This window comes from Callorhinus ursinus, unplaced genomic scaffold (assembly GCF_003265705.2).
Source record: "Callorhinus ursinus isolate GAN/ISIS: 27379988/994484 unplaced genomic scaffold, GSC_fseal_2.0 scaffold13, whole genome shotgun sequence".
Taxonomy (NCBI): domain Eukaryota; kingdom Metazoa; phylum Chordata; class Mammalia; order Carnivora; family Otariidae; genus Callorhinus; species Callorhinus ursinus.
The window spans coordinates 989474-999039 of record NW_027397075.1 but is presented as its reverse complement, the minus strand read 5'-3'; the positions used below and the strand labels follow the sequence as shown (position 1 = coordinate 999039).

At 49.1% G+C, this 9566-nt stretch overlaps 1 protein-coding gene across 4 annotated transcripts in view; it reads left to right on the top strand.

Annotated features, from left to right (window-relative positions):
- The first annotated feature begins 3143 nt into the window (after positions 1-3143).
- VPS35L (VPS35 endosomal protein sorting factor like) overlaps positions 3144-9566 on the top strand; it is a 114877-nt gene continuing 108454 nt past the window's right edge. For 2 of the 4 annotated variants that reach the window (XR_012380419.1, XM_073899440.1), the window contains exon 1: positions 3144-3284. Coding sequence is in view for 3 of the 4 variants with exons in the window: in XM_073899440.1 (XP_073755541.1) it covers positions 3178-3284 (107 nt within the window). In the remaining variant the exon portion in view is untranslated. Of the gene's footprint in view, positions 3285-3604; positions 3869-9566 lie in introns of all 4 variants that reach the window. The other 2 variants (XM_025855506.2, XM_025855505.2) reach the window with 2 other exon arrangements.

The window sequence follows — 9566 nt, the reverse complement described above, 5'->3', positions numbered from 1 at the left end:
ACGAATCGGACTTTCCAGGAAGGGAAAGTTCACTGGAGCTGGAACTCCCTTAGCTCAGTCGGAGCTAGCAGCCTGCTCCGGGCCAAGGGGAGGGAATGCTGAGGTTGACGCTCACATCAAAGCTGCTGCTGCTAATTAGCGCCGCTTCAAGATCCAGGTCTTGTTACTGCCTCACGTTCGCCTCTTTCTGAGGAGAGCCTGCACTGTATAATCTGAAAGAGCCGCTCACCTTTCCTGGGGCCGCCCTGCAGCTGTGGTTCATTTCATCTGCTGGGAATGGTGGCCATGAGGATATGGCTGGGAGGCCTCAATACTCATACGGAGCTGAAAACAAGCCCGCCCCAGCCCTCAATGAAAAGTTAACAGTTACACAAAAATAAGCAAACGGAGGTGGAATGCTTTCTCACTGAGGAACTATAGCCAGTACAAGTATGGGTTATAAAAATAATTTATGGGGCGTCTGGGTGGCTCAGCCTTTGACCGTCTGCCTTCGTCTGGCGTCATGATCCCGGAGTCCTGGAATCGAACCCTGCATGGGGCTCCCTGCTCCCACGGGAGCCTGCTTCTCCCTCTCTGCCTACTTGTGCTGTCAAATCAAATCTTTACAAAAATAATTTAAAACAAGGAAGACTCACTATGTTGTACCCCTGAAACTAATATTACACTGTATGTTAACTGGAATTTAAAATACTCCAAAAAAAAAAAAAAGCCCCACAAAACCCAGAACCCAATCTAAAACACACACACACACGCGCACGCACAAGGGAGACTTGCTGAATACAGCAAATCAAACGAATATGGTGTAGTGACTGAGTCACATCCTCAATTAGGTTCTAAGGACAGCTCTGAGGGCAAAAAATCGTGTCTAACCAAAATTACCCTTGACAACAAAATACTGCCTTTTCACTTCCTTTTGTGGCCAGTTTCTCTGTGGCTCTCAATTCTTCAGTTTCTTCAGGTGGTTTGCTTGTCAGCCGGTGGTGGGGCAACCCCCCCGCCACCCCGCACACTCCCGTGGGTTAATAACAGCCGGCTTGGGGGTACGCGCCCCGCTCGGCGCCCCCCTCACCCCGCCCCGGAGCTCGTCCGAGCTGCAAAAGCCCGGCGGCCCCGGACCCGAATCGGAGCCCGCGCCGGGGTGCACACGCCGGCGACAGCAGGTTGCGGTGCAGACAAAAGCTCTGAAGGTGCAACACGATCCTCTGCGGGCCTGCGGACGCCCAGCTTCAGGCGGGCCGTTTTAGAGCCGTCTCCCCACACGTGAGAGTCAGCGAGACCCCGCGTGCGGAACTCCCACGTGCCGCCGAGAGCGTATTATGGCGCGATTTTCCCGAGAATGTGGTTCATGCGCTGTCAGAGGCCACTTGCGAGGAAAGGGGGCCAAGCGGGGACGAGACGCCGCCTGGTGATTAAACACGTCTCCCCACCAGATCGGTTAAGCGCAGCCGCTGCCGCTCGGGGCACTCGGGCGCCTCAGGCACCTCACCTGCTGTGGCTCCCGAACAGGGGGCCGTGGTGCTGATCTCAGAGGTTTGCTGGGAGGGGCCCGTGAAGTGGCTGCACAGCGCCTGACACAGTAAAGCATGCAGCAAACGGTAGCTCTTAGGAGAATACCCCGATTTTTTTTTAACCCGAGAAGACACTACAACACAGAAGTTCTGTGGTCGAATCGGCTATCCACCTTTACGGAAACGTTCAGCTTTGCCAAGTTGGGTGAAAAGCCAACCCCAACTTCCCTATGTGGCTTAGCTCCAGCTGAAGGCGGTCATCTCGGGTCCACGGCAGCCCTTAGAGACCCGGGTTGTTAGTCCTGGGAGAGGGGTCAGGAGGGGAAAGCAGCGGCCTGGTAAGAACGGCGCCTACCCCAGCCAAACAGCGAATTCGCTGTAAAACCGCGCGAACCCCAGACACTGTCTTCCCATCCCCATCCGCGGTTAGCCGCTTCGCTGCGCCCGGGTCCGGATTCTTTTGCGCCCCCAGAGGGCGCTGGTGGGCTAGGTAGCCGGCTGCCCCTTCCTACACACGGCGCATGTCCATGCTGCGGCACGCCTCCCGGGGGCCTACGATTGCCCTTCACAATCATGGCGTCGCGGATACAGCAGTGGAGATGTGTCCGCCCCTTACTATCATGGCGCCTCAGTGGCCCACCGGAAGGCCGCATGCCCCTCACAATCATGGCACCACAGCAGGGGAAAGTACGCCCACCTCTCGCAATCACGGCGTCGCAAACGGCGCTCCAAAAGCGTATTCCCCCTCATCATGGTGTTGCCGTGGAGTGCAAATGCGTCTGTCCCTCGCAGTCGTACCAGAGAACTGCACACCCTCGGCTTTTCCGCACTAGTACCCGTCCCCGTAACTGTAGTACTGGCGGACGGTGCAACCTGGGTTTTGAAGGCGGGTATCTGTCTTTACAGTCATGGTGGCACAAGTCCGTGGACGTACGACCGCCCCTCACAATCATGGCATCTACGCCGGCGCTCCGGAAGTGTGCTTGGCCCCTCAGTCGTGAAATGGCGGGCCCTTCGGGGACGTCGGCCTGCCCCTCACGATCATGGCGTCTGAGACGCGCTTCGGAAGTGTATTGACTTTCGCACTCTTGGCGTCGCGGACCATTCTGCGGAAGTGTGCCTGCCCCTTACAATCACGGTGCCCACAACCGGCATAGACTCGGGCCTTCAAAGCTGGTGCCCATCCCAATAACTATAGTGCCGGTGGACGTCGCAACCTGGGATGTAAGGGAAGGCGTCCATCGGGAGAGCACCTGCCCTTCACAATCATGTCACTGGCACACAGCAGAGCCTGAATTTTGCGACACTGGCGCCCGCCTCCTTAACTATAATGCTAGCGGACCAGTATAGCCTAGGCTTTGAAGAAAGGTATCTACTCCTCACAATCACGACGTCAGTGAACAGCACAACGGAAGTGCGTATGCCCCTCACAACCATGGCGCCGACGAATGGCTTAGTGGATGCGCGTGCCCCCCAAAATTATGGTGCCGATGACCGGCTCACAGGAAGTGCGTTTGCCCCTCATAATTATGGCGCCGAGGACAGGCCCAGGGGAAGTCCGTCAGCCCCTCACAATCATGGCGCTGCCAAAGCTCAGCGTGAGGGTTCCTGCCCCTCACAATCATGGCTCTCGCAAGGCTCAGCGGGGGAGCATCTGCCCCTTACAATCATGGCGGCCAGAGCGGGGCGGGGCGAGGCGGTGCCTGGGAGGGAGAAAAGGCCTGGCTGCCCCAGTACAAGTGCTCATGTGACTGGGAAAATGGCCGTCTTTCCCTGGTAAGGAAGAAGCGGCGGGTGGTCTTTGGAGAAGGGGCTATTTTTGCTGTGTCTGGGTCTGTCTCTTCGAAGTGTGAGCGTGTGCGTGCGAGTGAATGGGAATTGCTCTCTTCGGGCGGTGCTGGCGGAGTCTGCCATCGCATCCCGGGTGGTTTTGACCACAGAATCCCCGGCCACTACCCCTCCAGAGGAGGTCCCTGAGACAGGACGGGGGGAATCTTGGTTCCCCCCCGCCCGACTACCCCTTCCCTGCACCTTTCACGCCCCCCCCCATTCATTTCCTAAAGAAAACTCCAGTTCCCCGGCTTCCTGTTTCCCAGGTTCTGGGGTCGCTGCATGCAGGGAATGGTGGACTCAGCTCTGAGTCTGGATGATACAGGACACCTGGCTGTTTCCTCCGCTATTCAGCTCACCTAGAACACTCTTGATTTTCTTATCTGTAAAATGGCTTCCATTCGTCCCACTGCGTGCTGGGCACTGTGGATGCAGAGCCTTCAGACATATTCCTTGGCCTCAAGGAGTTGACAGTTGAATGGAGCAGACACACAGAACAAAACGGCCTCCAAAGCAGGCATTGGGATGAGGTATAACCTCCCCTGGGGGGTCCGGGAAGGCTTAAGGGGAGCAGAGTCTTAAATTGGGTTTTGGAGGATGCATAGGAGCCCATAACAGGAACGGCACGTGCCCTGGCTGGCTGGCCTGTCCGTGCTCTTGTGACTGGAGTGGCTGGGAGGGATTGGTGCTGTGTGTGCGCGAGAAGTCAGCAAGCTGTGATGGTCACAGTGGGATTATTTGGGGATGTGCACTCTACCCTGCATCTCAGAAAGGGAGATCATTTTCTTTTTTCTTTAAATTTTTTATTATGTTAATCACCATACATCATTAGTTTTTGATGTAGTGTTCCATGATTCATTGTTTGTGTATAACACCTAGTGCTCCATGCAGTACGCACCCTCCTTAATACCCATTACCAGGCTAACCCATCCCCCCACCCCCCTCCGCTCTAGAATCCTCAGTTTGTTTTTCAGAGTCCATCATCTCTCATGGTTCGTCTCCCCTCCGATTACCCCCCCTTCATTCTTCCCCTCCTATCTTCTTTTTTTTTTTCTTCTTAACATATATTGCATTATTTGTTTCAGAGGTACAGATCTGTGATTCAACAGTCTTGCACAATTCACAGCGCTCACCATAGCACATACCCTACCCAATGTCTATCACCCAGCCACCCCATGCCTCCCACCCCCCACCACTCCAGCAACACTCAGTTTGTTTCCCGAGATTAAGAATTCATCATATCAGTGAGGTCATATGATACATGTCTTTCTCTGATTGACTTATTTCACTCAGCATAACACCCTCCAGTTCCACCCACGTCGTTGCAAATGGCAAGATCTCATTCCTTTTGATGGCTGCATAATATTCCGTTGTGTATATATACCACATCTTCTTTATCCATTCATCTGTCGATGGACATCTTGGCTCTTTCCACAGTTTGGCTATTGTGGACATTGCTGCTATAAACATCGCGGTGCACGTACCCCTTTGGATCCCTACATTTGTATCATTGGGGTAAATACCCAGTAGTGCAATTACTGGATCATATGGTAGCTCTATTTTCAACTTTTTGAGGAACCTCCATACTGTTTTCCAGAGTGGCTGCACCAGCTTGCATTCCCACCGACAGTGTAGGAGGGTTCCCCTTTCTCTGCATCCCCGCCAACATCTGTCGTTTCCTGACTTGTTAATTTTAGCCATTCTGACTGGTGTGAGGGGGTATCTCATTGAGGTTTTGATTTGGATTTCCCTGATACTGAGCGATGTTGAGCCCTTTTTCATGTGTCTGTTGGCCATTTGGATGTCTTCTTTGGAAAAATGTCTGTTCATGTCTTCTGCCCATTTCTTGATTGGATCATTTGTTCTTTGGGTGTTGAGTTTGATAAGTTCTTTATAGATTTTGGATACTAGCCCTTTATCTGATATGTCATCTGCAAATATCTTCTCCCATTCTGTCGGTTGTCTTTTGGTTTTGTGGACTGTTTCTTTTGCTGTGCAAAAGCTTTTTATCTTGATGAAATCCCGATAGTTCATTTTTGCCCTTGCTTCCCGTGCCTTTGGCGATGTTTCTAGGAAGAAGTTGCTGCGGCTGAGGTCGAAGAGGTTGCTGCCTGTGTTCTCCTTTAGGATTTTGATGGACTTCTGTCTCACATTGAGGTCTTTCAACCATTGGGAGTCTATTTTTGTGTGTGGTGTAAGGAAATGGTCCAGTTTCATTCTTCTGCATGTGGCTGTCCAATTTTCCCAACACCATTTGGTGAAGAGACTGTCTTTATTCCATTGGACATTCTTTCCTGCTTTGTCAAAGATGAGTTGACCATAGAGTTGAGGGTCCATTTCTGGGCTCTCGTTTCTGTTCCATTGATCTATGTGTCTGTTTTTGTGCCAGTACCATACTGTCTTGATGATGACAGCTTTGTAATAGAGCTGGAAGTCCGGAATTGTGATGCCAGCTTTGCTTTTCTTTTTCAACATTCCTCTGGCTATTCGGGGTCTCTTCTGGTTCCATACAAATTTTAGGATTATTTGTTCCATTTCTTTGAAAAAAGTGGATGGTATTTTGATGGGGATTGCATTGAATGCGTAGATTGCTCTAGGTAGCATTGATATCTTCACAATATTTGTTCTTCCAATCCATGAGCATGGAATGTTTTTCCATTTCTTTGTGTCTTCCTCAATTTCTTTCATGAGTATTTTATAGTTTTCTGAGTACAGATCCTTTGCCTCTTTGGTTAGATTTATTCCTACGTATCTTATGGTTTTGGGTGCAGTTGTAAATGGGATCGACGCCTTAATTTCTCTCTCCTCTCTTGTTGGTATATAGGAATGCCACTGATTTCTCTGCATCGATTTTATATCCTGCCACTTTACTGGATTCCTGTATGAGTTCTAGCAGTTTTGGGGTGGAGTCTTTTGGGTTTTCCACATAAAGTATCGTATCATCTGCAAAGTGAGAGTTTGACTTCTTTGCTGATTTGGATGCCTTTGATTTCTTTTTGTTGTCTGATTGCTGTAGCTAGGACTTCTAATGGGAGATCGTTTTCTGATCTTTCTTTCCAAATGATGTAAAGTGGTTTACTTTGAATGAGTGAGTGAGCAAATGAAAGAATACATAGCCCTAGACTCTAGAAATAAATACAACCTTCTGATTTTATGCTTGATAAACACCTGCCTTCCATATTCCCTGCAGCTGGCTAACACTTCAGCGACTTCCTTCCAAGGTCTTGATACGCTAAATCAGGATTGGATGCCCCTGAGTTTCCTTAGATCTAGTCACGCAAAGCACCTTTTAGGGTATCATTAAGGCTTAAACACCAAAACCAACAAGAAACATCTAGCTTCAATTAACTTGTCTGGAATTTTCGAATGAGAAAATCCAGGAAGATGCTATTTTAATCTGTGCATCCCAGTACATTTTTACCTGCGATCTTTTTACTTTAAATCACAGAGGTGCTTTAAACCTTTAACACCTGGGGTCTGCAAAGCCCCTGATCTGGCTGTCCTCTCCAAATTCCTTCGGCAGCACATGTTCATCCTAACGACTCCCAACACTTGCTGCTCTTTAAAGGGACCAAGCGGCACCTGGGTGGCTCAGTCCGTTAAGCGCCCAACTCTTGATTTCGGCTCACTTCATGATCTCAGGGTCATGACCTCGAGCACTACATCAGGCTCTGCACTCAGCACAGAGTCTGCTTGGGATTCTTTCCATCTGCCCCTTCCCTTGCTGGTGTGTGTTTTCTCTCTCTCTCTCTCAATAAAATTTTTTAATAAATAAAGGGACCGATTTTTAACCTTGCTGTGCCTTGCATGGAGCTTGGCAGATAGGTGCTCAGTAATATTCTGTGGGATGAATGAGGAAACAGGGAAGGTCTACAGAGAAGAAATGGGTTTTTTTCGTTAAATTTGATATTTATGGAGCCTTTTGTGTGTGCACCAGGCACTGTGTTAAGTGCTTAATGTACAGCATATCATTTAATCCTCAAAACAACCCCACTTTTCAGGTGAGGAAGTGGAGGTAGAGAGGTGAAGCAGTTAGTTTACCTAAAGTTGTACAGCTTTTTAAGGAGATTGAGGTTTGGAGCCCAGAGGCTGTGCTCCTAACCATTACCAGCAGCTGGACTTCCAATCCAGGCCCTGGGTTGTGGGTTTGGGGTGCAGGGCTCCCCAAACCCCGCTGCGTTGTCATGGATCTCTCCAGAATGCCTCTTTCGACCCACACTTTATTATCTCTGGTATATTTTGTTCTGGGCTAACATCTGTGATGTCCAGTACACCGTGGATCACCTTTCCTGTTTAATCCTGTGGTGATAATGCCCTTAAAAACATTCGCTTTTGAGTCAAGAATTTCTACATCACTTTAAGACCTTTTTTGGGGGGGAGGGTTTATCATCGTGGGAGAAGAAACTGGCCAGATTGTCATTAGACACTTAAGAATCACTTTAGAACGAAAACAGCAAAAAGCATTTGGCGGATTTCGGTATTTCCAGCATAAGGAGATTAATTTGGTAATGGAGTTTCTATGCATCCATGTTATCAGATGTAGATAATTTGAAAATAGGAAGTGGCCAACCTTTAACATGGGTATAAATCACCCCAGGGACTTTGCTAACATCCGGTTTCCGATCTGTGGTGTTTCCACACTCCCCAAGTGATGTCCTTGTCGAGTGATCTGTGGACCACATTTTGAGTAGCCAGCGGCTCGGCGCAGCCAGGAGTGGAGGTGGGAAATGTCGGGTTTTTTTTTCCTGGCAGCCGTCAAGGACCCACGCGAGCCTTTAGCATTGCCAGGGGCTGGGATGATGGGCGATTTTTATCAGCCGCGTCTGCTCTGTTCTGAATGGAAAAAGCAAAGTAGGGATTGTGAGAAAATGCCCGTTGGGGGGCGCTGTTGGCCTTACCAAAGATCCGGGCCTTGAGGACCAGGCTTTAGCATCTCAAATTGTGGGGAAAATAGTTAGGAGCTGAGAGCAAATTTGAGGAAAAACAGTGGAGGAAGTGATAGATCAGCTGTTTGACATGGAATTTCTAAAAGGATAAATGTCCCCCCCCCTTTTTTTGGTTGTTCCAGAAGCAGTATTTTCCCCCCTCCCCTCAAACTTAAAAAATTTATTTCAAAGCTTGGTCCTTCAAAAAAAAAAAAAATAGACAAAAGTAGACAATTGTTTAAGGTTCTCAAGATGACCCACAGGTGGTCTCCAGAGCCCCTGCATCCAAGAATCGGGCTGCCTCAGGTTGCTTGTGTCCCTAAGCACTTGCTGCTGTCACCTCAACTCTAGGCCTCAGCTTCTCCGTCTGGAAAATGGGCGTAATAATAGCACCTGCATCAAGGGGTTGGTTAAATGAGAGAGTGCAGGGAAAGGGCTTGGAATGGATCCCAGCATACAGTCAGCACATAACAAGGGAGAACTATTATTTTTATTCTGCATATCAAGTCACCCTACGCTTTTGATACTGTACTTAGCTGTTGATTTGTTGACGATTATGACAGGGATGAAAAACATTAGCAGCTGAATTTCAGGTCCGATTACTTTTCCACTCATCCTACTAAACCTTTCAAAATTCTGTTGATAAAGTTAAGAATGATCTGAAAGGAGGAAAAGTGTCATTCGATTTATTTTATTTTATTTATTCATTTGAGACACACAGAGAGAGAGCAGGGGGAGAGGCAGAGGGAGAGGGAGAAGCAGGCTCCCCGCTGAGCCAGGAGCCCGATGTGGGCTCGATCCCAGGACCCTGGGATCATGACCTGAGCCGAAGGCAGATGCTTAACTGACTGAGCCACCCATGCGCGCCATGTCATTTGATTTTTAAACTGTTACGGCTGCCAATGGCTATTACTCCAATTTATTCTTGAGGTCTTTGTTTATTATTTAAGTCAAGGATTGGCTGGCTGCATATCAAAGGGAGTTTGGAAGAACATTTTATATTTTTGGGAGATGAGGACTGGGTGTGGTTGGTGAGTGTGACCCAGAGACATTACACAATAAATATATCGTGATAGGGTTTTTCCTTTCAAAAAAATAAAAAGTCGAGCTCTACTGGTATTGTTGACTGGCCTTCCTTCGTTCCTGCTCTCAAAGCCACAGTTAATTTAGAAAGGGATAGGCATGAAATGACCTGGGATCTCCGTTCTCTTGTACTGAGTTAGGTTTCTGGGTTAGTGGAGCTTGAGTAAGGCTGACAGGTAGCACAGTGCAGCTGGATTTGGGGTCCCTGCAAGGACTAACG